Source organism: Hippopotamus amphibius, chromosome 1 (genome assembly GCF_030028045.1).
Source record: "Hippopotamus amphibius kiboko isolate mHipAmp2 chromosome 1, mHipAmp2.hap2, whole genome shotgun sequence".
Classification (NCBI taxonomy): domain Eukaryota; kingdom Metazoa; phylum Chordata; class Mammalia; order Artiodactyla; family Hippopotamidae; genus Hippopotamus; species Hippopotamus amphibius.
This window is the reverse complement of record NC_080186.1, coordinates 117,192,874-117,220,538: the sequence shown is the minus strand read 5'-3', so window position 1 is coordinate 117,220,538 and position 27,665 is coordinate 117,192,874. Positions and strand designations below refer to the sequence as shown.

Here is a 27,665-nt window from a genome sequence, read left to right as displayed (position 1 = left end):
TGAGTGGAAAGTTTCAGGGTCAGGGAGAACCTTTCCCCTCCCCGCACTTTCCATTGTCTAAAATCAGCTTCAGCTGTTCCCTAATTTTTCTTTGCTGGTGATGTCAGTCCATCAAAGTGTCTCACCCTGTGTTCCCCTGAGAACAACGATGGGCCAGAGGGAGCTGGAAAGACCATATTCGGAACAAGAGGTGGAGCCATGGGCAGAAATAAAGGCTCAAGTCTGGGGAACTAGTCACTCAGCCAGCAGCCCCTTCTTTCTTACCCTAGTTTCCAGGCCTCCAGTGTTCACAGGTGAGCTCCCCAAAGGCCACTCTTCATGATGGAGGCCATCAAGAAAAAGATGCAGATGCTGAAGTTGGACAAGGAGAATGCTCTGGATCGGGCAGAGCAAGCTGAAGCTGAGCAGAAGCAGGCAGAAGAAAGAAGTAAACAGGTAGGCCTTGGCCTTGGTCTCTCTCACCTGCTGGTGAACAAGACTGTGAGATGGAAGAGAGTTTTCAATGGGAAAGGCAGTGACCACTGGTGCCAGCCATCCTTTGGGTGGAGGGACTCCTCTTCTTCCCCAGCCTCACTGGGTAGGCAGAGGACATCTAGGGTATTTGCCTCAGACTGTCTGTGTGACCTCAGGAAAGTCAGTGGCCCCTTCTGACCCATAGTGTATCTGGTGGATTTAAGTAGGAGTGGATCACGGTGGGGAAAAACCTCTGATTTCTAGAGGAAAAGGTGGGAGCGTGGCATGCAGCATCTCTTTTCCCTTAAATGGGGTCACAGACATCTACATCCTAAGATATTTACCATCCCAGTGTCTTAATGAAAACCCAGCACGGCTTGGTCATCTTAGGGTCAAAGATTACAAGGTCACAGGCCAAGGCTATAGCATAATTCCTGGGGCAGGTGGCTGCAAATGACTAGGGAGAAAGCGTATCTCTCTAAGGATGGTAACATAGAGGCTGAGCTCTGGGGTCTGTCAGGGCTCAAGAGCCTAGGGTCTGAGTCTGCACTGTCGTGTATGTATATATTGTGTGTGACTCTTGGGGATTCTCTAGCTGGAAGATGAGCTGGCAGCCATGCAGAAGAAGCTGAAAGGGACAGAGGATGAGCTGGACAAGTATTCTGAAGCCTTGAAGGATGCCCAGGAGAAGCTGGAGCTGGCAGAGAAGAAAGCAGCTGATGTGAGTATAGAAAAATGGGGGTGTGGGTTTAATCTCCATACATAGATCTTCATGTTAATAACTAAACTCTAAACACACTTGGACATATACATATTTGTGGATTCACAGACCATAGACATAGATACCCACAGACATTTTTGCCACATGCTGGCATACCCTTGTGATGGCATATACTTTCTTTCTTAAAGACGTGTAGAAGTCTCACTTTCTTCACCCCCTAATCCAGGAATTTAATTATCTTTCCTGGGACCTGGAGAGAGGGAGGCGACTCCAAGTCCAGACTGCTATCACTTTTCCCACCTCCTCCCCCATGCCACATTCTTAGCTTTTGTGTCCAAGGACTGGCACGTAGATATGTGTATTAATAGGGAAACTCTCATCTCTCAACTTCCCAGCAAAGCCAGCTCACATTTCACAATGGGACAAAGGAGGTCACATTGACCCTGGCCCTATATGGGTTTATTTATCTTGGTCAATGTGGGCATTTACCCTTATGCCACAGAGATGCCATAGAAAGCACTGCTTATAGGGCAGCAGAGAGAATCTTAGAATGATATACTAGAATAGAAATAAGAAGGACTCAGGGGGTAAAGCTGTCACCATCAGACCTTACTCTGTGATCTTCACTAAATTACGCATCTTCTCTAGGGCTGAATTTTCCCATTTGAAAATGAAATAAATTATCTTTTCCACTTCACGTTATCTCATAATCACCCACTTTCCTTCATCTTCAGCCTTGAAGTTAGCCACAAAGATAAATGAGTGACTACACAGAAAAGATTTTTGGAAGAAAGGTAACGTAGGAACCTTAACAGCAACAAAAGAATGTCCCAGTCTTGATGGAAATACAGTCAATTCTCAGCACTGAGTTAATACAGTCAATTCTCAGCACTGAGTTAATAGGAAAACAGGAGCATTTGTTTTTTAAAATGTTTTCGGATCCTCACATTTGACCTCTGCTATTAGGTTTCTGGTCTCCTCTTTGGCTTTCTTCCACTTTCAGGGGCTTGGGGAAGTGGTGAGGGTTGTTGACTGTATCATGCCAGAGGTCAGAGACACAAAGCATATCATATACATTATACATGTTCATAGTTTCCAAAAGTTTAGGCCACTGCAAACTATTAATTAATTCTCTCTTCTTGCAAAACTGCAAACAACACAGGTTACTCTCGGGACTTTCGGCAAGTGCTTGATGGCCTGCTGGAGTTGCCTAACCTATTCTCTGGTTCTAATAAATGTGCATGGGAGTAAGCTTTCACAAACTGACACAATATCAGGTTGATAACAATTTTGTGAGATGTTGAGTAATAACTCTCTGGGAAGGTCCTTAGGCGGAAACAGCTAGTATATGGGCTTGAGGAGGTGTTTCCAGGAACAATGAAAAGAACAAACAAGTCTAACTTGAGATCTTGGGGGAGAAAGAATGACATAGAGGCTCTAAACAATATACCAATATCATTGGGAAGATAAAGGAATTTGCTAGGGATGAATTGTATCTGTCCTTACACACACACAGACAACATAGACACACGTCAGTCCCCACCTAGACTGGATCTACTCAGTACATTCATTTGAAAGAAACTCATATTTATATAGGAATCCACCAAAGCCATTTGAATACATAAAGCATGGGTAAAAAAACTCATTCAACTTCTCTCCCCTTTGTCAGCTTTCCCAAGAAGGCATTAAGTACCATCAGAGATGTGTAGGAGAACAAGAAATAGAAGGGAAAGTTTGGAGGCAAGAGGCAAACATCTGTTAACCCCGGGGTTAAGATGGAGGCAGGAAGAAAGGTTTCTTTTCCCAAAGGTGGGGTCAGCAAATTACCACCTGTGGGTGAATCCTGCCGCAGCCTGGTTTTGTACAAAGTTTGACTGGAACTTTGCCATGCCCATTCATTTACATATTGCCTACTGGCTTTCTCCCTACCAGGGAGTGGTAGCCACACCCTTCCCACAAAATCAGAAATATTTACCATCTGGTCCTTTACAGAAAAAGCTTGCTGATTCCTGCCTCAGAGGGTCAAAGAAGGAAAGTGAGGTGTTTATAGGAATTGGGAAAAGCACTGAATAAGGAGGAGGCAACAGGTTTAAAGTAGAGAGCAAGGGTCACAGTCAGCAGCGACATAATATATGCATCTTCGAGGGGAGGGTGCTCTAACACAAAGACGGTTCACAGCTCAGCTTCTGCCCTTGAGGTGCAGAAACAAGTAAACAGAGCATATGACTTTGATGTATATATAAGGGGAAGAGAAGGAGGAGGGCGTCAATAACTATGTTTATGCAGGGAATTCTGGTTATCTGAGATGCCTTTGTGGAAAGTGTAGGATTTGCTAGGCTAGGACTCCTTGAACTAAGAAAGGGTGGGGGTGTGGCAAGGTCAGTCTAAACTTCATTTATTTCCTCCCTGAGTTCATCCAAGGTCCTATTTGTTTGTTTTTTAATCGTGGGAAAATATACATAACATTTGCCGTTTTAACTATTTTTAAGTGTACAAGTCAGTGGCAGTAAGAACATTCACACTGTTGTGCAACCATGTCTAAGGTTCTTTCAATCTAAGATGCAATCAGAAGCTGTTGAAGGTAAAACAAGGGGAAAGACAGTGCCATAGTTGGGACATAAGAGTCATAACACCCTTTTTTAAGGACAGGAGTCAAAAGGGATGGGGAAAAGAGGGACAGGACAGACATATACACCTGTTGATATAATGTTGTATTGTTGGTTACCAGGAAAACAATAGCACTGGGCCCCTTGCTGCCCATCCATCATGCTTTTAAAGGTCATTAGGAGTCAATTCACCTGTTCCCTTGGATCAAGAGAAGATTATCTGTTCAAATCTACTAGCCTCAGGAATGCGGTGGTGCTCTCACCATTCTTTCGGTTTGTCTAAGATGAGGTCTTTCTGCTTCTTTAGTAGGGCAAAGGGGGGAGGCAATAGTGCTCCCTGTTGATCAGCACCCAGATGACAGTCTCATTTTTGTTTCCATCGTCCTGCTCATCAGATTTCTCCGAAGAGAGCTGGAAAAATTCTTAGGCCATCAGGGCAGAGTTTACTGAGGCTTCGAACCCTGCTTTTTCTTTCCAATTCCTTATTCCTTGGGGAGGGTGGAGAATCAAAGTGCACAGGTTACTCTGTCAAGCAAATTACTTATTGTGTGAGTTGTTTGTTTCCTCTAAATAGTCTCAACACTCAGTATTTCTAAATGGAGATAGTTGAAGACACACCCTCTAGTGGGAGTGTCTTAAGAACCCAGGCATTGAGTGCAGCACCTGCCTTACCTATCTATCTCTTTTGGGGTTAGGATTCTTAATTTTAAATCCTGTTCTACACCCTGATTCTCTACAGGAAAAGAGAGCTGCACCACAGGAGAGACTTACTACTATTACTTACTGAGAAGGTGGGAAGAATACAAAGAAATAAGAGGGAAGAGTACAATCCCCAAGGCCCTTTACTACTGTGCTTCTAAAAATCCTGCATGGCAATGCCTGTAGGGGCAGTTTCTAACTCATAAATAGCTCCTTGGGGTACCTGGAAGCAGAAGTGCCATGAAATTGGTGAAAGTTATAACACAGAATGGAGGCTGAGTTCCACAGTAATATAGTTTTTCACGTGCTCATATCATGCTGTTGCACAAAGGACCTGGTAACAATAGTCTGTAATACAGTATTCCTTCTGATAAAATGGAGGCATAAGATATCTTTCTCATCCACAAAAGGAATTGTAAGCGATGATTAATTACCAAGTCCTAAATCATTCAAGGTTTGGAGAGACTAGCAAATCACGGGTGCATATTCACTCTCAAAAGTAACCGGGGAAAAGACCAGTATTCTAAATAGAACACTTATGTTCATAACTGATGCCAAATAGAATGAGAACTTTGTCAACCTGCCCATCTCTTCATCCCCCATTAATTCCTTTCATTGACTTTCAGAAGATGGGAGAGAACCTACCTGAGCAGACTTTGAAAGGAGGCTGGAGAGCGGGGCTCTTTTGAAGATGAGGCCCAGAAAGTCTAGGCTTTTCTTAGTACCTGGGTTTGGAGCGTTTGCGGGGTGGGTGGAAGTAGAGACTTGCAGGGCGTTTATGTGGTGGAGAGGACACGGGGTGCCCTAGCGGGTAGGTGGTGGCGGATCAGCACTGAGGAAGTGAGGGGTCAACTGCGGCTGTGTAAAGGCCGCACAGGCCAACCACTGTGGGGCAGCCTGCCCAGCCGCTGGAGAGGCTTAACCACGGCGACGCGCCATCCGGTTACCATGGTAGCCCTCCCTCTTCCCAACCCCGCCCCCCTTTGCTGCCCGTAGGGAAAGGCTGGGAGCGGTCGCCCGGGGCGACTGGGAGGTCCCGCCCCTCGCTCTCCGCGGCGGGTCTCCCTCCAGTGCACGGCCTTCCCGCCTGCCTGGCGCTGGAGGGCGCGGCAGTCGTGGCGTCACATCCGGGCGGGTGGGTGAGTTCCGGTATTTCAGGGCGGAGCAGGCGGAAGTAGGGGTGAGAAGCGGCTGCAGCGCCGAGCGGAGGAGGCAGGAACCCGAAGGCGAGCAGGCGCTGGGTGGGGACCATGGCCGGGATCACCACCATCGAGGCGGTGAAGCGCAAGATCCAGGTTCTGCAGCAGCAGGCCGATGATGCAGAGGAGAGGGCCGAGCGCCTCCAGCGGGAAGTGGAGGGAGAAAGGCGGGCCCGGGAACAGGTACGAAGAGGGCGAGGCGCGTGAGCGAGGGGCAGGCGCTGGAGCAGATGGGACCGTAGTGGGTCCCATTTTTTGCGGTGGAGCACAGTCCTTAGGGGGCCAGCATACTCGGAGATGAAGTTGGAGCCCGGAGGATGGGTGGGGCTTAGTTTCATTTGGACCTCAAGCGCGTGAGGGGGGAACTGGGTGCTCGAGCGAGCAGACTTGACCTTTGAAGGAATTGAGCCTCACGGGGCCCTGGGGAGTGGTTTTCCTCCTCTTTTCTCCCAGCTCATTCATTCAGTCCCTCCGAGTCAGGCGCGGTCAGGGGAGGGGCTCAGCGGCCTCTCCCTCCCCCACTTCCCTGTGTGTGGGGGGGTGCTTTGCTCTTGTTTGAGGTTTCCGGCCTAGGGGGTGAGAGTAGGTGGATGCGTCTCTGGTCTGGGGTGGGGACTGAGCCGAACTTACTGTGAAAGGGTGGGGGGTGGAGGGTGGGAACCACCGGAAAGCCCCCGGCCTGGCCTGCTGGCAGCTTTTCCGCTCCCTCCTCCTGCTCAGGAAATGAGGCAGCAGTCGGCTGAGAGGAAGCGTGGTGCCCTCCCTGGAGGAGGTTGAGGCCGCAGCACCGCCTCCCATCCTCCGGCCTGGGGCCCTTTCCTCTTAGGGGGAGCCCTTGCAACTGCTAAACCCACTCTGTCGACGTGAACCGGGAGGGGAGGAGATGGTACTTCACTCCCTCTGTTAGTGCAAATGCAGGAACCAACAAAACTTGACTAGCTTCCATGATGACCTGGAAGGCAGGAACTTCTGCCAGATTCAGGCCTTTATTGCTGAAGTGTGAAGAGTGCAAGCTGAACCGGTTAAGAACGCTTCTTCCAAGCAGAGCTCATAAGCGAGTGTATGTGGCAGAGAATCTGATGGAGTGCCAGTTTCTGTCAAGGTTTCTGGTTGAGCTAAGTAGTGCAGTTAATGGGGACAAAATAATGAGCTCCGAAGTAATGAATTCCGAGGGGTCTCTGAGTGATGTCACTCTGCTCCTTTCCCAGTTATCCACTACAGTGTATTTTTTGTTAAGTTCCGTGAATATTTGTCCAGTTGAAAGTTGGGACGTAAAATGTTAATGAATTGAATGGTGATTCTTGAAACCGCTCTCTGTTCAGAAGTGGTGGGTTGGTTTTAGTAGGCTGTAAGATTTTCCAGGGTCTAGGGGTGGAGCTGATTTCCTGAGTTGAGGCTTTGGTTTTGGAGGATCTCGAGGCTGGAGAGGAAAGTAACTGTTGCTAAAATTTGAAGACCTAATGAAAGAACTCTTGTGGTTTATTGGTATTCCTTGTTCTTTCTCTTGGTAAGTCCGTCTCCTCCCCCCCCCCCCCCCCCCCACGTTTTTGGCTGCTCCTTTGGGGAGTGGCTGAGAATTAATGTTTTGGGGGAAAAGGGGGACCCACCTGCCCTTGCTCTCCAGGTTAATACTGAAAGTTGTTAGAATAGTCATTTCCTTCTGTAACGGCATAAAAATTCTAGGAGCTTGTCTTCCTCAGTCACCCATTCCTCAGTGGATTTTTCCTGTTCATTATGCCCATAACTTCAAGTGAGATGGACTGTGGGTGGCTCTATGACTAGTGACAGTTTCTTATCTCCTTTGTTCTGGAGACCAGATCCCCTTAAAGGGGAAGACGGGATAGCCTGAAGGAAGTGGCCATGTGTTGAGCTCCAAAGTCAGGGTAAACACTTAAGTAAGTACCGGCATCCTAGGATAGATGATATCCACCCACCCCCCGCCCCAGCCCCCAGGATTTGGTTTTCCCCCTAGGATATCCTCACCCACTCCTCCCAGGATTTAGTCCTTTTCCTTGCAGGAGAATTCAACTCCTTTTTTCCCCACTCGTGGTGACTCTAGTGTGATAGGCAGCAGAGTGAGCAGCTTCAGATGTTTCTTAAGCTTCTCCCTCACTCACAGCCAAATTTGCTTATCGAGCTGAATGAGATCTAGTGAGGAAGCCCTCAGATGGGGAAGTAGAATGATAGTTAAATATTTATGAAACCAGTGTCTTCTGCTCCCCAGCTTGAGGGAACCTAATCTTTTGACTTTCTGCTCTAGAGAACTTTGAATTCCTCCTGAGGAGACACCTGTGGGAAGGGAGGGGGTGGTGCTTGAACTGCCTGTTATTCTCTTAGGGCTTTCTGGAATGTGGGTTTTGCAGGCTCCTCTCTCCTGGAGCTGGAAGCGCTGCGCTCCCTGATGGTATCGCGTGCTGTTAGTGGGATTGTCACTTAATTACTTTCCTGGTTGCTTTGTGTGAACATCCAACCCTTTCTGGGAAGCTGGATGGGTCCAAAGCAGAGACTGAGTTGTTCTGGAATCCATCTGTCTTTTCTGCTCCTGGCCTGGAGTTTGACCTTTTGTACTATAACACCTTGTCAAATCCACTTTGCATTTTGGATTTCTTTTGTACTTTTTGTGAGAAAATGAAACAGACTGCAACATAATATTTAAATGCAGTCTTTTTCCGGGCGTGTTGTGGTGTTGGTGTTAAAAATACACAATGGTAAGTATTTGCCATTTTAACCATTTTTAAGTGTGCAGTTCACCTTATCTGTTTCTAATACCTATCTCCTAAGTTCCCCTGGTATTTCTCTCTCTGTGTCTCTTTTTCATGGTCTAAAAAATTTAGGAATACTATTGAGGGAGGGAGTGGGCTTTGAATAGCAGTTTCGATTGTGGCCTTATTCCCAAATTCCTAGTCTGCAGCTGGTGGGTGGTGGTGGTGATTAGAATGTCTATTGTGTGGCTCCTTTCCATTCGTAGGGTCTGGTGGAATAAGCAACTGGCTTTATCACCTTTTTTTGGTTTTGGTTTGCTTTCCTGCTGATTACCTTCCTCTTCGTACTAGAGCACATACTCATAGGGGAGAGGCAAATAGCCCTTTGCTCTGAGTACCTCCACTTAGACTCCACCTTTGTTTACTCCGACAGATAACTCTGCTCCCTCCTTCCCCCTTGATGAAATTTAAAGTCCCCAAGGACACAGTATCTCTCTGGGTAGATGCATTTGTGAACCCAGTGAACTGGAGCAGTCCTTTACTCACAGGGCTCAATCCTAATTTTTCCATTCCTCTTTTCCTTTGAATTTCATCCGTGGCTTTTGTCTGAAAAGAGAAACCCCAGAGTGGCAGAATGCCAGATTTAGGCTAATCCCCTTCTGTCCTTGGCCCTGATCTGCCTCCCAACACCAGTCCCCTGTCCCGATTCTTGCCTTGATAGGTGTGGCATTCTTGGGGAATCTCTTCAGTGTGGAGGATGGTAGCATTTAAACCAAACTCATTTCATGGCTGAAGCTGTTGTCAGCCATCTTCTGATGTGACTGAATCGCTGCTGTGTTCCCCTCTCCGGCCTTGGGATCTTTGCTTCCTGGGTAGTGGAGAATCCTGTTATTACCTGAAGGAAGGAACTCATAGCGTACCTCTAAGCTGGGCAGAGGTGGGCGGACTGAAAGATCAAAGCCACATCTAGGCATGCTAAACCTAGGATGGTAGAAGAGCGTATAAAGTTAATGTTTCCCAGGGCCATGTTTCCCATTCTCATCTGCAGAAGTTAGTCCCACTCAGCCTCTTGGTACCACTTGATTAATCTGAAAGGGATAGGCATTGTGCATAGGTTCTGGCTGAAAGGAAAAGTCAGGTAGGTGTCTTCTCTTATTCCTTAAACATTAAACAGATCTTGATTCTGCAAGCTTTTGTTTCATTGTAAAGAGAACCGATCCTCTGTGGGAGGAGAAAAAAGAGAACAGTAACTGCCCTCCTCCCTTGCCTACTGGTGGGGGTCTCCAAAGCTTTTGCTGGGACTCCCATGCTGGGTTCTGTTTTTGATATAGGCTAGTTCAGTGTGCACATGCTCTAGTTAGGACACCAAAATGTGTTTTCTCCTCCTCCCTTTTCAGCCTTGCGAAGAATTCTATTGTAAATGCTGATTTGTGGGAGAAACTGCCCGAGCCAGCTTGTTGTCATGGAAACTGTACACCCCCGCCCCCATAGCCTGTTATCTTTACTTCATTTGGGTAACTACTGGTGAGCTGGGTGGGGATTTAGATTTCATGAGCTTCCTTCAAATCTGAGTTCGTTCTTCTTTTTTTTAGTTCTAGGCATCTGAAGGGAGCGGGGTGGGGTAAATCATTGTACTGGCAGTGTTTCATAGTTTTTGCCTGATATGTAGACTCATTCTCATAATCTTGACCTGTGGGCCTTTTTGAATTTATGAGGTGAAATGTGTGTTGTCCTAGGGCGCATCTGGTTTCCTGAGACAGGACCAGAGAATACTCGTTTTTGTGATATTTTGAGTAGAGACACAAATGGTTTCTTAGTCATTTCAGCTTATGTAGATGTCTTGATTTTCTTTTCCTGTAGGTCAGTGGTGACATAGCCCCAGCCCCTGCAGTCCCACAAATCTCCCATGTTTGTATTTGGAAAATTTTGTGCCAAATAACCTGATTCTTAACAGGAGTCTCTTGGGCTATATCCCTTCCCATAGGGGCCGGTGGCCCAGATTATTTCTGTAGCTACCCCCACCTCCGACTGTCCGGAGGAAATCAGGGTAATAGAATTCAAGCACAATCTGGGCTGTAGCAGAGAGATCGTGTTTACCAAGCACTGGGATAAGTATCTGAACTGGGTAGCATGCAGGGCAGATTAAATTCTTGTGCAGTTGTGGCAGTCGGTGCACTTGCCACCAGTGAAGGTGTGGGGAGGGGAAAGGCAGTCACAGGAGGGAGGATTTTCCGCCAGTAGCATTCGTGCACATGTGGCTGCCTCCTTCTTTCCTTGTTTCTTATTCCATTGCCAAGGCAGAGGCATGGGATTACTTGGCCTCTAGCCTGTGCCTTATTGTGGGGTGGAGGCCACAGAGAGGATTGTCATACACTGTACTGGAGGGTGAGGCTAAGGGGATGGCTTGAGGAATCGAAAGGAGTCACAGTTCAGAAATTTGGAGAGATGATGGCGGGCATGAAGGAAACATTCTCTTTTGCCCCCTGTTTTTTTGGTAATGCCATCAAAGCAGACAATTTTACCCAGAAGAAGCTCCTTGTAGCCAGCTTTTAAGAGGTGGGAGGTGAGGGCAATTTGAAAGAGTGGGAGGTAAGTATCCCAATATTCCATCCTTTCGCTTTGTGTTCTGGAAAGTTCTTCTGGAAAACATTATTCTTCTGGCTAGTCATCCTCCTGGTGTGTTAGGGTAAGGTGATCAGAGGGTTAACAGCTTGAGTTAATACATAATCCAAGATTCCTTCTTTAAGAAACCTTTTTTATTTTTCTACTTTATGTGACACTTATGAGAAAGCTGCTGCAGAGTGAGACACATCTCTAAGTCAGAGCTCAGGCAGAAGGACCCCTTTACTGACTACCTTTTCTGGCACTAGTGTGTTCAGGAATTTGAACTGAGTCCAGAAAGGGGGTGGTACTGACTGACACTGGGCTGGGCAAGGAACTGAGTTTTAAAACACTTTTCCTGTGGAATATTTGGGAATTATGGGAAAGGGAGGAAAATACATGTAATAATATAGACTGTATAATCCTGTCTGCTAGGTCTTACGTGCACCTGAGTTAAGACAGATTCTACCCTGCAAGACTCTGGCTTCCTCATGGTGGTATTCAACCCCAATCTTAGTGTCATAGTTAGTTCAATTTCTTTTCACCATGCCTCTGCTTCCTTTCTCCATTCTTTCATTTAAACACAGGCTGAGGCTGAGGTGGCCTCCTTGAACCGTAGGATCCAGCTGGTTGAAGAGGAGCTGGACCGTGCTCAAGAGCGCCTGGCCACGGCCCTGCAAAAGCTGGAGGAAGCTGAGAAGGCTGCTGATGAGAGTGAGAGGTGTGTAGAGGGGCCTGATGAATTGTGGATTTGAAAAGAAGTTCATAATGGCTCTGCTCAAACAGGTTCCTTATAAATCTGTTTTTTAAAACAGTAACCTATCTTTATAGGATCTTCTTTCCTTCTGTTCTGCATATTCTCTCCATGTGAAGACCAACAGAGTAAGGGTTACCTGGACCTGTGACCCCTTTTATAATTGATATTTCTCTATAAATTGACCTGATGATCCTTAAATGGGGTCACCAGAATGGCCTCCACTTAGACAGCGCCCACACACACAGTTCTCACAGTGAGGTTCCAGACCAGCAGCATCTGGGAACTTGGTAGAACTTCCAACTCCTCAGCAGCCCCTACCCCTCATCTACAGATCAGAGACTCTTGAGGTGGAGCCCAGCAACCAGTGTTTTAAAAACCTCTCTCAACCCTGGCTGCACTGTTAGAATCATGGGAGTGCGTGGTGGGGATCTTTGGGGAGTTTTAAAAAAATATATCGTAATGCCTGTGTCCCATCCCAGATCAGTTAGAATCCATTGCATAGGAGACCTGGGCATTGTTTTTAAAGCTCCTCCAATAATTATTTTTTTATTTTTTATTTTATTTTGTGTTTTTTTTTGGGTGTGCTGCGTGGCTTGTGGAATCTCAGTTCCTTAACCAGGAATTGAACCCAGGCCCTGGCAGTGAAAGCCCGGAATCCTAACCACTAGGCAACCAGGGAACTCCCTCCTCCAGTAGTTTTAATGTGTGCCCAGGGTTGAGAACCACAGTCCTTGAACCAGCTCATCTTTGTTGAAAATAGCCAGTTGGCTCTTTGCCACATGTGAGTTAATCAAGAACAAAGGTGTGTGATGACTTGCATGGGGTCAAACTAAGGCTTTTCAGAATCAAAAATTTCCTGTTGGGAGTCCATTAACACAGTGCAGCTGTGAAAATAAGACAGCTATGTGTATACTATTACAAAGTAGTGTCCAAATTATAGAAAGTGAGGGAAACCAGTTGCAAAACAGTGTAGTGTGATTCCTTTGGGGTTTGGGGAAATGGAGGTGAGATTTTTGGCATATAAAACATATCTGGAAGGATTATAAAGTAAGAGATTACTTCAGCTGAGCAGGACTAGAATTAGGGAGAGTTTTTGCCTTATGCCTTTAGACTATACACTTAAATATTTAATTTTTTAATCAGCATGTATTATTTTTATAAGAAAGTTTTAAAGTAATTAAACTAAGGTGGGAGGGTGCTATAGAAATTCTTTCTGAGTTTCAAGCAGAGAGGAATGGGCTTTAAAAGGTGCAATTCTGGGACCCTTGGAGTTGAGCTGATGACAGACTCCCTAGGCTGTCAGTGCCATGTTTGTTTGTATTTTTTCTGGCAGAGGTATGAAGGTTATTGAAAACCGAGCCTTAAAAGATGAGGAAAAAATGGAACTCCAGGAAATCCAACTCAAAGAAGCTAAGCACATTGCAGAAGAGGCAGATAGGAAGTATGAAGAGGTAAGACGCTTTTAGCTTGTCCCTCTCTCTTCTGTGATATTGGGCTTCTGAAAAGAATCACGAGAGGGAAATGGCTCCTCTTTGCTTCGCTGAGCTGTACCTGCGTCTTCTCCCGTAGGTGGCTCGCAAGTTGGTGATTATTGAGGGAGACTTGGAACGCACAGAGGAGCGAGCTGAACTGGCAGAGTCGTGAGTATCTTGCTCCCCAAATCTTGCTGTACCATCTCTGTTCCTTCCCCTTTGGCTTGGGCACTAATGTGAATAAACCAGCATTCCTTCAGCCTTGTTAAACAGCACCTAGAGAGTGGGAGTCACCTAGAATGCTGGGCTTTTTTAGCCCTAAGAATGGCTTTGGGCTTTCTTACTCTCTGAACGAGCGACAAGTGACAAATGAGGCTTCCTGATTTCTTGTAGGGAGGGTTTACAAGTTGAGGGGAAAATGAAACCTAAAAGAATGGTGAACTGTTAACTGGCAGGCCCTACTGGGTTCTTCCAACTGGGTTCTGCTTCTCCTTGAGGCATTGAGATGGCTGTGCCGACTTAAAATCTGTCTCAGTTTTTGCCACTTTGCCAAGCTTCTGGGGAACTTCAGGGCAAAGGCAGACATGACCTGCTCCCCTGTTGGCACCTTCTGGGCCTTGTTTAACAAAGTCCGTGCTGATGCATATTTATTTGTGCTTCCCTTGCATTCCCCTCTCCTAGACATGACATATCATGATCATGGTGATGTTTTCTTCCCATTTTTTGATTTTTTTTTTTTTTTTAATCCCACTTGGCTGCTTGTTTCCTTGCTGTGTTCCTTTTTGACCTTTCTCCCTCCCCACAACCTGGCTTGTGCGATCCCTGCGACTGTCACTAACAGCCGTTGCCGAGAGATGGATGAGCAGATCAGACTGATGGACCAGAACCTGAAGTGTCTGAGTGCTGCTGAAGAAAAGGTACTAACCGTGAAATCCACAGAGAGGTTATATGTATGGTGTGGTTTTGTTTGGTTTTGTTTGGTTTTGCAGCTGCCTCCCCTCCACTGGTTGATGTGTTGAGTGCTTTCTCATCTCTTCATGGAATGCTCCATTCCTCTCCACTTACTTGGCATCTTTCATCTCTTCTTTCCTAATTGCTTCACTGCCTCTCCACAGGGTCTCGCCTTCCCTTGGGTGATTTGGGGGACTATTTGGGTTGGGCATCCGTTCCCACCTCCAGCCCAGGTAGCAGTTATGATTTGTTCCTGGTAGTGATTTCTCTGAAGTGTTTTCTTTGTTAGTATCCAAACATTCTGAGTCCCAGCGCAGGAGGGTCCAGCTCCTGACATGTTCTATGGTAGCGGGAGGAGGGTTGATGCTTGCTCAGATTACCTGGGAGCTTCTCTTTTCCCCTGTATGCCTTCCAACTCTCTCTACATATAGGTTCAATTCATGTCTGTGTGTCTCTCTCCCTTTTTTTTATTCTCTTCTTCCCCTTTCCTCTCCTGCGGTATTTAAAATATTCACAGTAAGTGTTCTGAGCTGGAGGAGGAGCTGAAGAATGTCACCAACAACCTCAAGTCTCTTGAGGCTCAGGCGGAGAAGGTAGGGGCTGGTTTGTAAAAGTGACAGGCTTTGGGGCCTGGGCCCAGCCCTGCCCTTGATGAAAGACTGGAAAAACCCATTCCTTATATAATCCAGTGAGAAATATCCACCTACTCTCTCTCCAGATTCTGGGTTTCATGCTAATTCCTGTGCAAAGCTTGATTGCTGTAGTTGAAATAACTTCTCAGTCTCAGGTGCCTGGGGTCATGTTCTCCTCAGGCTGATACTGCTCTGCTGACAGATGGGGGCAACAAACAGTATCAGACCTGAGACCTGATGAGCAGTCAAGACAGATGACTTGTCTTTATCTTCTTGTGGGACTGTTTTAGCCATGTGGCCTTGAGGTGTCACCACACCTACTCATTAACCTGGAGGCAGGAAGGATACCTTCCTGGGTTGATCTGAATAAGATCAAAGCTTTGGGTCCATTTTTAAAAATGAAGATCCTGGGGACTTCCCTGGTTGTCCAGTGGTTAAGACTCCGTGCTCCCAGTGCAGGGGGCACGGGTTCGATCCCTGGTCGGGGAACTGAAATCCCTCATGCCATGCAGCCAAAAATTGAAAAATTTAAAAAATTTAAAAAAAAGAGGAAGGTCCTGGAGGATTCTGAGGGTACCATGGCTCGAAGGACATTGATATGTGGATCTTCAGGACTGTTGTCCTGAAACAGCCTTGCTCTTTCTCACAAATCGTTCAGCACATTAAAGCCAAGAGGATGTTCAGTGTAAAAGTAAATGGGGGTGGGGGGGGCGGGGGGTATTGTCTGTGTGAGTAATTTCTATTCTGAACTGTTTATTCTGCTTCTCTTACAGTACTCTCAAAAAGAAGACAAATATGAGGAAGAGATAAAGATTCTTACTGATAAACTCAAGGAGGTAAGCTGAGGGGATTATAGGGAAGGGCCCCAAACACTTAGAGGCATATAAGGCATTAATGTAGACTTAGACTAGCTGGCTTTGGTTCTGAAAGGTATAGAAGTAGAAGGTGGGAGAAATGGAGCTCCTTCTCTGTCTTATTCATCTCTGATCCTGATGGATTTCATGTTTCCCCCAGGCAGAGACCCGTGCTGAGTTTGCTGAGAGATCGGTAGCCAAGCTGGAAAAGACAATTGATGATTTGGAAGGTATGGAGCCTGGGTGAGGGATTAAAATAAAGAAATATAGAGGGTGACCTTGCCCTTTGACCGTTAGTTACCCTCTTCCCCTGTACATCAAAGGGAGCTGGTAGTGACTTGGCATGCATCCTGAGCCCTGTCCTGTGCCACAGCTAGGTGAAGTGAGTCAAACCCTGGAAGTGGATTTTTACACTTACTCTTTTCCTTTAATAAGACTTCACCTAATATTATGGAACTCACATCCTTCCCTTGGAGGAGACTGGTAATAGCGTGTATCTCCATGTCACCCCATGGCTACTTTTTGGCAATCTTGTTCGCTGCTCAAGTTGTGGGGGACCTCCCCGAGAGATGCAGCGGTGGAATGACCACTTTTCAGAGCTGACCAATGCCAGGGGCTTTGTAAATACTTCCTGCCCCCACAAATGGCAACTGCATCTACCCTGACAAGGGAAAGGTTGTACTTTGCTCTGAGAACTCTGAGATGTGCTCCTTTGGTACTCTCTGGGTAGCAGGATATTCTTTGGGAGAGTTTTGGGGAGGCAACAGAAGGGCCAAGAATGTTGGTCACGCTTGGTAGGTAAAGAAGTATCTGAATATTAATGTGTATTTTCTCCTTTTTCTATTTTTGTTGAACACAGCATTATCACTGCTAGGAACTGGGTTAACTGGGTGGGAGTGGTATCCTCTTGAGTGCCCTTGGTCATTGGAATTTCTAGTCATGACTATGCCCAGGTTCTCAACCTTTGCTGCAATCGATTAGAGGTGTCAAGAAGTCCAGTTGGTCCTGGGGGCAGTGGACCTGAAAATAGCCAGTCATGGCTACCAAGATAGATGTTCTCCTAACTGTGGGGTTAGACCCATATTCACACTTTCCCTAATTTCTAATGGTTCCCTCTCTTCATCTGCTTCTGATACCTTTTACTCTGTCCCCTCGTTCCTCCCTGTGGTTCCTGTGCCTGTCCAGATGAGCTCTATGCCCAGAAACTGAAGTACAAGGCCATTAGCGAGGAGCTGGACCACGCCCTCAATGACATGACCTCTATGTAACTATCTGACAGCAGAGTGGGGCTGGGACCTTGGCTTGTGGGTGGGTGGGGGTACAGGCTGTGCATAGTGTGCTCTGGTTTTGTCTTCTGGAAACTAGAATCTCCACTCTTATCTTTAAAACATTGGTGCTGGTTACTTGTTGGCAAAAGCTGGGGAGGTATTTAATCCTGGGTCAGCGATAGAACCCTGATCTATGTGTAATGTTTGTACTTTTTATTCATAGTCCCTTCATTACAACACCAGATTTTTCCATTTGTTTCTCAAATTGAGTCACAGAAGGAATGCTGATGAAGATAGAACCATGTCATCATATGATTAAGGAACTAGGGCCCAGAGAGCCAGTGACTTGGGCCCTAGCATCGTACAACAAAACCCAGACCTCCTGGGTGTATATGATGCCCTGATACTGTTAAAGTTCAGGGGAAACACCCTTGATTGGACATACGAAACTCACCTAAAAATCAAACTGAGTCCCAGAACAAGCCAGATAGTAAAAAGCACCAAAAAGAGTTGTTGAGGACTTCATCTGTTTGCTGTGGATCCCTGGTCCTTGATGCTAATCTGCCTTTTTCCCACTAACCCTGAAAAGAAGCCAAATAACTCAGGCTGTAGTGTCTGGCTCTCTTTTATCATTCCTACTGCCTCCTCTTCCTTTTTCCCAAATTGCTGTCTAGATTGATGCTAGTCCTTCTCACCTAGAGTCTCCTTACTTTTTCACACAGATAATTATCACCGTTTCTGCTCTGTTCTGGATCTGCCCCCTTTCCTCGGGGAACCCAACGCCCCACTCTCGCTCTGGATTCCATTTGGGTCAGCCTGGCTGATCCCCAAGGCATTAGGATGGGCGGTGGGGCCACAAAGCAACTTATGTATTCTCTTCCACCCCTCACCCCAAATTAAAATGTTAAGCTGCTGGAAGCCTCATGCCACCCTGCATTTGTGTCATTGACAAAGCTGCTGCTGTCCCTAAAAAGGAGCCTTGGGGGTGTGATGTGGGGAGCAGCTATTGTAGGCTCTCCCTCCTCTGATTTATGTAATCAAAGCCACTTTTGTGTGTGTCTATTTTTTCTTGATATTTAAATTCAACTGATCTGAGTCTATCAGAGTGGTGGACTAGGAGAGGTTCCTTAGAATAGGAGCTCTAGTCTTACACTCAAGCTGAATGAGATCATCCAAGTCCTTTACTTCCAGGTTCTTAAATTATCCCGTCTGCAATGTTTGTCTTCCCTTTAGGGTCTCCTTCTTTGAGAGACCACTGAAGTACCCCCCAATGTATATTCTCTACCCTTTTACCAGTGGTTCAACTGGTGCATCCTCAGAATACCTGGTGGACCCAAATATGTTACCGCTGAACTTGACTAAATATATTATCCCAAGTCATAGAAAATACATAACAGGTAGAATTTCCAGCAGTTTTATGTTTTCTTTAAACCTTTCTTACATATTTGAGGTTCACTACCATTTGCCTGCTAGTATGTGCTCGTGGGATATAAGACAAGTGATAAATGATTGTTACTGGAAAAATAAAGAGTCAATCATTCATATTTTAAATATTACACACAAGGCAGTAATTTATCACATGCATAAATATGGTAAATTTCTTCTAGTAAGATTATTCCTAGTTTATGTTGTGGAATTAAATATCGACCTTTTGGAAATTCCTATGCTAATTTACATAGCAGAGATGGTTTAATCTGGGTAGTGTAGTCATCGGTTGTACTTATCTAATCACATAAGTGTTGTTCACTCAGTACTTTAGTTTCTCAGCGAGCATATATTTAAAACTTGCCTTTATTTATTTATTTCCTTTTTTAAAAAAATTTTATTGGCTTATAGTTGATTTACAGTGTTGTGTTAGTTTCAGGTGTACAGCAAAGTGAATCAGTTATACATATACATATATCCACTCTTTTTTAGATTCTTTTCCCATATAGGTCATTGCAGAGTATTGAGTAGCGTTCCCTGTGCTGTATAGTAGGTCCTTACTATTGCCTTTTAAACAGATACAGCCAGGTAGAGAGGTTTTCCCTAATTTAAAACTTTAGGTCTCATCAGATTCAGGTTTCTTTCTGTCTGTACCATTTCTTTTTACCACACAGCCTTTGTGATTAAGGTACAGGGTAAGTTATTTAGGCACAGGGTATTAAGGTAGGCACAGAAATAACCAAAGATGGAGGCATCATCCCTCCTCTCAGATTGCTCAGAAACTAGTAGGAGTGAGAACATATGTGTAAAACTAAAGATGATGTGTGATAAGTGCCCCAAGTAATAAAGTTTTGTGAGAGTTCAGAGGGAGGGAAGAGGTTAGTTGCAGTGTGGACAATTAGGAAAATCTCATGATAGGAGGCAGATAAAAGGTACTTAATAAACACGTTAAAATTTTCCTCTTCATTTTAATTGGATTCCAAAGATTGGATTTTTGACAAGCAGTCTGGTTGAAGGAAAGTGGATATTGAGCATTTTCATCAAAGAGAAGCATAAGGATAAAGGCATGGAGTTGCGAAAGACAGCAGAGTAGGGAACTTAGAGTAGGGAACAGGTGTGTGCTATAATCCGGCTGGGGAGTTTTAATTTTATTTTGTACATGCCACTGAAGATTTTGAACGAGGATATGTTCTGAGTAGCATATAAGAATAGTTAATTTGGCAGCTAAGTTAAGACTATGTTGGAAGGCAAGCAGATTATCAAAATGACCCATGAAGACAGTGATTCCCAAATTTCATTCATTTGCATACCACTTTCGATGGCTTTTGCCATATTCACCTGCAGCCTACATTATTTTTTTTAATTTACTCATTTTCATATTTGTTCTTACGCTAAACAATTCGAATTTGAAACCAAAAGTTTTGACATGTGCTAGTGTTTTTTTCTAGTGCATGTTAAAATAATATAGCTAATAAATTTTTTTTTTAATGTTCACAAATGTATACTGTCTGCAGTCTTCTCACACATCAGTAGCAGTGACTATACCACACTTCAGGAAATACTGGGTTAGGTTATTGCAGTTTCCCAGAGATAATAATCTGAGCTAGAATAGTGGTAGTAGGGGATGGTGCTGAACATGGGCATTGTGAAGGGCCCGGTCACTAAATGCAAGAAGGAGGTGTGAAGAATGACTGGTTTTAAGCCTAGGAAAATGGTGGTATTAAAGGCGTAGAGAGGTCATGTGGTCCTGGTTTGGGGAGGCAAGGGAAAGTAGAGAAGTATATAAGTTTGAAAAACTGGCAGGTATCCAAGATGAAAACAAAATCCTAAGACTTGACCGGACAGTGATATGAGAGAATTGGGTATCTATGAGGTTGGCAGGCAGTTTAGGCCATGGAAGTAAATTTAAACCCTAAAAGACAGTTGCAAATGTAAAAAGAAAAAATAAGCAGAAGAAAATCTGTAGAGGATGAAGCCAGGTGGAACTGGTTAGAGGGATAGAAGGAGAATGAGTAGCTTTGGTACTTTAAAAACTTCAAGGCTGGGTGATTTCCAGTGATACTTAACTTCAACAGGTAGAGAAGGAAGAAAACTGAAAATAGGACATTGTCATTGATGTTTTATTAGTTTGAGGGTATATACCGAGCATTAAGGACAAGGAGAGGAGCCGTTTTACAAGGAAAAGAAGAGTGAATTGGTGGAAAGAAAATAAAGGCATGAAGTATAGTCTAGAGTAATGAAGTTCAACAGAACTTTTGGTGGGGATTTCCAGTACTATAGCCACCAGCCACATGTGGCTGTTGAACACTCTGGCTAGTGTGACCTAGGAGCTAAATTCTAATATTATTTACTTTTAGTACATCTAAATTTCATTAACCACATGTGACTAGTGGCTGTTGCATTTATTGGGTAGTACAGTTCTCGATGTTTTAGCATGTAGGCAGTAGGAGTTGACTTTGGCACAGAGAAAGGCTTCTTTTTTTTTTTTTTTTTGGCACACGGGCTTAGTTGCTCCACAGCATGTGGGATCTTCCTAGAGCTAGGATCGAACCCGTGACCTCTGCATTGGCAGGCGGACTCTTAACCACTGCGCCACCTAGGAAGCCCCGAGAAAGGCTTCTTAAAAAGGAAAGAAGTAAGAGAGAGTGGAGAGAGATTAGAAGAAAAGTGAGGTGTTTTACTTTGGTAGCTCCTGTCTTTCTGCATGGCATCACTGGTGTGAACAAGGATAGAGACCAAGAAGCCAGGGTAGCAGAGTGAAATCTGAAATACTGTGCCATGGTAAATTCACCCTTTTGTTTAATATTCTGTGTCCTTGTCGAAACCATCCTATGTTATTCGAGCCAGGACTGGCTATGGGAATGGGGTGACGCATCATTGGTAATCTCAGAGCAAAGGGCTTTCATCTCTTAACTTTCTCTCCTCATCTTAATTTCTAAGAAAGAACCAGAGTGTTGGGTTGTCCATTCTCCCCGTCCTAGTTACCCTTGTTGGGGTGAGGAATAAAACAGAATGTGACTGGACGCTAAATTACCTGATGGGTGGAACTGACCTGTTATGTTAGGCAACCTCGTCTTAGCCACAGCCAGTCTCTTCCATTCACATGATACTGGTTGAATACTCCTTAGCCGTAACATGAGGGGGGAGTTTTAAAAAACAAACGAAACCCAAAATCTGTTTGTTCTGCCTCATTCCTTGAACTTTGAGGCTTTAAAGCTGATAGAATTCCCTTTACTCCAAGCACCCCCATCCCTTTTCCTGTTACAGAATGAAATTGACCTGATTCAGACCAGTGAAGCCTTAGGATGTGTTGCTTTCATGGAATTATTCTCTGAAAGCACATCAGATCATATGGGGATTCTCTGGCTTGCTTTTTTTCTGTTTATTTGCTCTTCTCAGGGAACCAAGAGCTTTAATGAACTAGTATCTGGTCCTAAATTTTTAGTTACTAGAGGTAACAGTTACTTATTACTAAGTCCAAGGCGAGAGAACAACCACATTTGTCTTTCTGACCTTATGCAGTTCTTAAGGAGCTACAAGTTCTGGGATTTAATCAGGCAATAAAATGCTCCCACTTCTTCTCTGTCTCTTTATTTCTGCCCTAAGTGGAACAAAACCCTCATTGACCAGGCTGTTTTTAGGGATACGATTCTAATAACACCCTTCTTTCCCAAGACAGAAGTGGGAGTCACACTGACTGACTTGGGTATAGATGCTGTGGAACAGTCAGGTTGCATATGGTCTCTATGTAACAGAACACCACAAAGTTCAAGAAATGAGAGTTCAACACAATTAGAACCCCTGCTGTTTGTCAGGGTTGCCCCAGTGAGTAAGACAGGTCCAATCCCAGGCCTCATGGACTGGTATATAGACTAGTACAGTGTTTCTCAATAGTGGACTTTTTGTCCTGTAGACCAGGATAATTCTGTGATGTATAGAACAATCCTATTTATTGCTGTCTCCTGCCCCGTAAATCTCTGTGGGGCCCTCCAGTGATTGTGACAGTTAAAACCTGCCCTAACGCGTTTCCGAATGCCCCTCTTGGCGGGGGGGTGGCGACAGTATTCATCCTATTAAGATACTGGTTTCGTGGGACGTGCAGTTTAAAAAAGTTCCGCTCCAGTTCTGCCCCTTAATACGACTCTTGGTTTTTGATTATTCCCCCCAGGATCTTTTTACACGTGCGCTTTCTGTTTTTGGATCGTGTACACAAAGTAGCAAGTATTATTGGGAACATACTGACCCCCAGCTTCCAGGTAGAACTGGGAAAACCTCAGCCCAGAAGGCAAGGTGCCCGAGTAATGCCCACAGTCAGCCCACAAATGCAAGGCAGAAAAGTCTTTGTCATATTGAGGTCTTGAGACCATTTTGAAACAGACTGTAAAACATAGAAAGAGACTTGTGTATGGTCGTCAGAGGCTGACATTAGGAGTAGACCAGGAAGATCCATCCCCCAGTTTCCATTACCCCGTGTTGGTCGCATGGATTTGAATTCTCTGTACCTCCTCTTTTTTATCTATTTAAGAAAAAAATTTTTTCTTGTGATGTGAACTCTTAGGATGACTTTTTTTTTTTTTTAACACCTTTCATGTATAACATACAGCAGTGTTAATTATATGATGTTGTATGTTATATCCCTAGTGCTTATTTATCTTATAACTGGAAGTTTAAACCTTTTGACTGCCTTTATCCAGTTCCCTCTCCTGCCACTCCCCACCTCTGGTAACCACAAATCTGATCTCTTTTCTATGACTTTGTTGAAGTATAATTGACCCACAACCCTATGTTAGTTCCTGGTGTACAACATAGTGATTTGATATTTCTATGCATTACAAAATGTTCACCACTCTACACATCTTTAAGATGTGCTCCAAGTAGAACATCCAGATAAAGCCAGGGGATTTGAGCACTTAATTACTTGTATCAGGAACGCTTTTGGTTATAAGAAATATCTTAATAGCAGCTTAAATAAACATGGGATTTATTTTTCTCTCATAATAAAAAGTCTTGGTTTCAGCAGCTGTGGCCTGAGGTAGTTGGGGTTTCTGTGATTCTCGTGGCCCTTTCTTTTAAGGTTGAAATTTGCAACTCTAGTCATCATATCCATGTTCAAGACAGGAAAGAGAGCTAAAGTTTTTCCAGAAGCCCCCGCAGACTATCCCCTACATCTCATTGGCCAGAACTGGATCACATGATCACCCCAAGCGGCCAGTGAGGCTGGAGAGACAGGATAGTCTTGATTGGCTTGTACTAGTAATTCACTTTCCCTGGGGCTGGCTGGACACTGTTGGCTCTAACAGGTTTGGGGTTCTTTTAGAAAAGGGGAAGTTGGGTTTTGATTGGCTGTGTCACTATGATGGATCTGTCACCCAACACCTACAGTTAAGAAGCATTAGAAAGTGTAGGGTTGAGTGAGTGTAGGGGTGTGTATCCCAGTCTCCCATTCATAATGCTGTATTGAATGCTTTTACAGAAAAACGTTCAACCATTCACTTCGGTTCCTTACAAACCCTGATGATTATAAATGTATTTCTTATGAGCCAGCTGTATTCCTTCCTTTGCCATGTTTCACTTGTCTCAGTTTCTCGATCCAGGGAATAAATACTGTGAAGGAGATCTTTTTCTCCCTTAAAATGTCATTCTTTCAGCTTGTCAGTCTGCATTTTTTATTTTATTCCTCTGTTGGTCTTCCCACCAACTGACTGAATCCTTGCATCCATCCTGCCTTACAGATGCATGTTATGTATAGCAGGTAGTTAAAAAGTCTCGGTATTTACTTCCGGTACTCTACTAACCTTCCCTTTTTCTCTTTCTCCTCCTCTTTTTCCTCTCCTTCTCTTGTTTTCTCTCTCCATTGCTGCTGCAGAGCGTCTCTACAGCCAACTTGAGCGAAACCGCCTGCTTTCTAATGAGCTGAAGCTAACGCTGCATGATCTATGTGACTGATGGGCAGGGCTCACTGATGCCCATTAAACCGAGCTTACGGCTCACACCACTGATCTGGACCCCAGCAAAAAGCTGATTGTCTTTTAAAAGTTATTATTTTGCCCTAAGCAACTTGCTTTTTAGTTGGGACAGTCAGAATAGTGTTGACGTCCTAATTGCACTGTAAAGTGGGAACAGTTAGGATTAATACTGCCTTTCTTTTCAAGAGATTGTGGGTGATGAAGGGAAGGACCTAAGATATTATAGTGAGAACTTGTGAGAGCTTTCTGTTTTCCACCCTTATTTGCTGCTTTTTCACTTGTGCACTGACTGTGGGATATGTTCCCTTGCATGGATGTTTTCTAACAATAAAAGGACTGACTTGACAAGATGTTGTAACTGCTTCATCTGCAGGCCCAGGTTATGGGCCCTTCTGACCGGGTAGAAAAAACGGAAGGGAAAGAAAAGGATGTGGGGTATGAATAGGTGTGTGTTGCCATCCCCTTCTCTGAGTTGAAGAGTATTTTCCCCACCTCCCTAGAGCGGTGACTGCTTTGCTTGCTGGGCAGCTTTGATTCTCCTTGGTGTTCAGCTGCTGGTTTTCTCCCTGACACTTTCCCTCTTGCTTCTTTTTCCTGGTATTATGCTTAATCGTAAGTAACTATGTCACAGGCTAGTTCTGAAGAATAGCTCTGCAAAAATCTCAAGGTTTTGCTTACAAGGATATGTTTTGTAGTATTCTTGACTTTGTTTTCTTTCAAGATTCTCTGACTTAGCTATGGGGGTTCTTCTGTTCATCCCACTAGTTATTCCTTCCCTCTCTATTTGTTGACGAAAGCCTGTAGTACATGAGGCTCCTCCTGTGCTCTTTTCAAGTTGAGATTCTGCTGTTTCTACTGGTAGAAATATGCCCATCCGTGTTCTCCATGTGTCAGACTCCAGTGATCTATTTCTAGTAGGTGTTGTCTTCTGGGCAGACTTGAAGAGTGGATGGCTGGCGTTTAAGGCCACCTTCTTCAGTGACTGAAAGCTGCAAAGCCTTGGTTGGGTGTGGGGAGGAGAGGAAATGACTGATAAGGTCCTCAGCTCCCTCCCCCAGAAGTACAGCAACACCTATAACTTCAGTAGGCAAGCCTGAGGCCCTGCAAAACCGAGTGATGTAATAGCTCACTTCTGTGGCTGAGAAGGCAGCAGTTTCTCTGCAACAGGAGCAATTCTCAGAGTGGGTAGACCTTGAAATTTACTTCTAGTTTTTATAACGTCTCTCCTTTACCCCCATTAGATAAACTGAAATGCACCAAAGAGGAGCACCTCTGTACACAAAGGATGCTGGACCAGACTCTGCTTGACCTGAATGAGATGTAGAGCACCCCAGTCCCACCCTGCCGCTGCTCCTCCCTCTGACCCTGACTCCGCTGAGGCCAGCCTGCCCGAAGCTGACCTTTAAACTGAGGGCTGATCTTTAACTGGAAGGCTGCTTTCTCCTTTCGCCACCTCTCCCACCCCCACCCCTGTGTCCTTTTCGCCAAACTGTCTCTGCCTCTTCCCAGAGATTCCAGTTGGGCTAGAGGCTGAGCACCTTTGGGAACAACGTTTAAGGGAATGTGAGCACAATGCAAAGTGTCTTTAAAAAGCATGTTGTGATGTACACATTTTGTAATTACCTTTTTTTGTTGTTGATGTAGCAACCATTTGTAAAACATTCCAGATAATTCCACAGTTCTGAAGCAGCAGTCTAATCCCTTTCTCACTTTTGGAAGGTAACTTTTCAGCTTAATGCATATTGCCCTCTCCATGGAGGAGGGAAAAAGATATAGGCCTGCCTTACTGAGAGCCAAACAGCCCAGAGAAAGACTCCATTTTGGGAAACCTCATTGCTCTGTAAAAAGTACCCACCAAACCAGAAAGGTGATTCCAGGAGGAGTTGCCTGTGCCCACCTAACCCCCCTTCCCCCTCAAAAAAACGTGCTGTTCAGGTTTTCAGCTTTATATCTTTAGGCAACGTTTTCTTTCCCCATCAGAACTGACCAAATTAAATTAAAATGGTGAGACCTCTGAGACCAAATCCTTGTCCCAGCTTTACCCTGTTCCCAAGCCGCTCACAGAATGGATCATGTGCCCCTTACCTTGAGGTAACCACTTATTTGCTCTTCTGCCTCCTTGAAAGAAAGGAAGAAAAATTATGTTTTGCCACTGATTTAGCCATATGAAACTCTTCTCATCACCCTTTTCTGGGTCTGAAGCTGCTGTCTCTAAAAGTGCCATCTCATGTGCTTTGTATCAGTGCTGGAGAAATCTTGAATAGCTTATGTACAAACCTTTTTAAATTTTATATTATTTTGAAACTTTGCTTCTTTGGGGTTGGGGCAAACTGGTCGCCCCATCTGTCTGTGAGAGCTCTCTACAGTCTGTGGGCTGGCAGTGTGCTAATCTTTTAAAGTTTCTTTCCCCACCCAATCCCCCCTTTTTGATGAGGTTTCAGTGAGGTCTGTTAGGTGTGCATCGTGCAGCTTAATTGGCTTAAAATGTACTCTCCTTTGGTGTGGTCTCTTTGGGGGCCAGTTGGGAGAAAGAAAAACCAATAGTGTAACTGTTTTGATACTAAAAATTGATAAATGTCTTTTTGAAATAAAGAACCAGTCCCTCCAACCCTCAGAAGTACTTGCTTTTATTTCCTAATCCAAATGGGCTTTCAACATAGGAGCTATGAAGTTTGGGTAAAAATCAGATCTTTGTGGGTGGTAGCAATAGAATTTGATGTAGAGCACATGCTTTGGAAGGTGACTAAAACAGGGGTCAAAACTCCACTCTTAGGTCCCTAGTTGTGTGTTCTGATGTCATTTAGCTTCATTATCTGTACAATGTATTGTTAGGGTAAATGTGAAGATTAGAAATAATATTTATGTGTCAGACCTTTTATAGGTTACTTAACACTGGCATCTTCAGGGTGAGCTATACATTTCCTTTACAACTGCATTGATTCTTATAAATCCTGGATTTATTAGGCTCTGCTCCCTAAACAACTTCAACAATATATGACACTGATTACATGCTCCTATATATGTCTGGTTTTAGTAAACCGTCTTCAGACAGGCTTTGAGCTGATACTCTGTTGGATATTTGGAGAAAACAAGTTAATTTAGCAAGAGGTGCTTACAGACAGGCAGGCCGTGTGAGTGGATAGCCATCAAAGCTGCCTTTGAGATGCCAGTGCCTGGCATTTCCTGCACTCTGGCCTTGAGGCCAGACATGAAACTGACTTCCTAGTAAAAATGACACAGCTTCCTTGACAAAGTCCAGCTGTTTATACTAGACACTGGAAAATTTTTTCCATTTATATGTACGGGCCAATGCTGACTGGAAACTTGCCCCCAGGAAAAGAAAAAAAAAATGAGGGAGT

The 27,665-nt window shown here is 44.6% G+C and overlaps 1 protein-coding gene across 13 annotated transcripts; it reads left to right on the top strand.

Moving 5' to 3' along the window:
* The first annotated feature begins 223 nt into the window (after positions 1-223).
* TPM3 (tropomyosin 3) lies at positions 224-26,914 on the top strand. Of its 13 annotated transcripts, none has more exons than XM_057725250.1 (10): positions 224-435; positions 1,049-1,174; positions 11,569-11,702; positions 13,072-13,189; positions 13,308-13,378; positions 14,052-14,127; positions 15,567-15,629; positions 15,808-15,877; positions 16,833-16,911; positions 25,548-26,914. In XM_057725250.1, the coding sequence occupies exons 1-10, from the start codon at positions 319-321 to the stop codon at positions 25,549-25,551; spliced, it is 858 nt and encodes a 285-aa protein (XP_057581233.1). In that variant the 5' UTR covers positions 224-318; the 3' UTR covers positions 25,552-26,914. The 13 variants fall into 13 exon arrangements, with proteins under 13 accessions (XP_057581233.1, XP_057581210.1, XP_057581219.1 ...); XM_057725227.1 differs by lacking the exon at positions 25,548-26,914 and adding an exon at positions 17,638-17,833; XM_057725218.1 differs by lacking the exons at positions 14,052-14,127; positions 25,548-26,914 and adding exons at positions 14,679-14,754; positions 17,638-17,833 and having other exon boundaries at positions 225-435.
* Positions 26,915-27,665: the final 751 nt, after the last annotated feature.

What these genes read in the sequence shown, in the direction of transcription:
- TPM3 (XM_057725236.1), top strand. Translation starts at nt 319, where the DNA reads ATGATGGAGGCCATCAAGAAAAAGATGCAGATGCTGAAGTTGGACAAG. An exon ending in GCTGCTGATGAGAGTGAGAG is followed by an intron (nt 11,703 to 13,071) that starts GTGTGTAGAGGG and finishes TTTTTCTGGCAG; the next exon opens with AGGTATGAAGGTTATTGAAA. An exon ending in TTACTGATAAACTCAAGGAG is followed by an intron (nt 15,630 to 15,807) that starts GTAAGCTGAGGG and finishes TGTTTCCCCCAG; the next exon opens with GCAGAGACCCGTGCTGAGTT.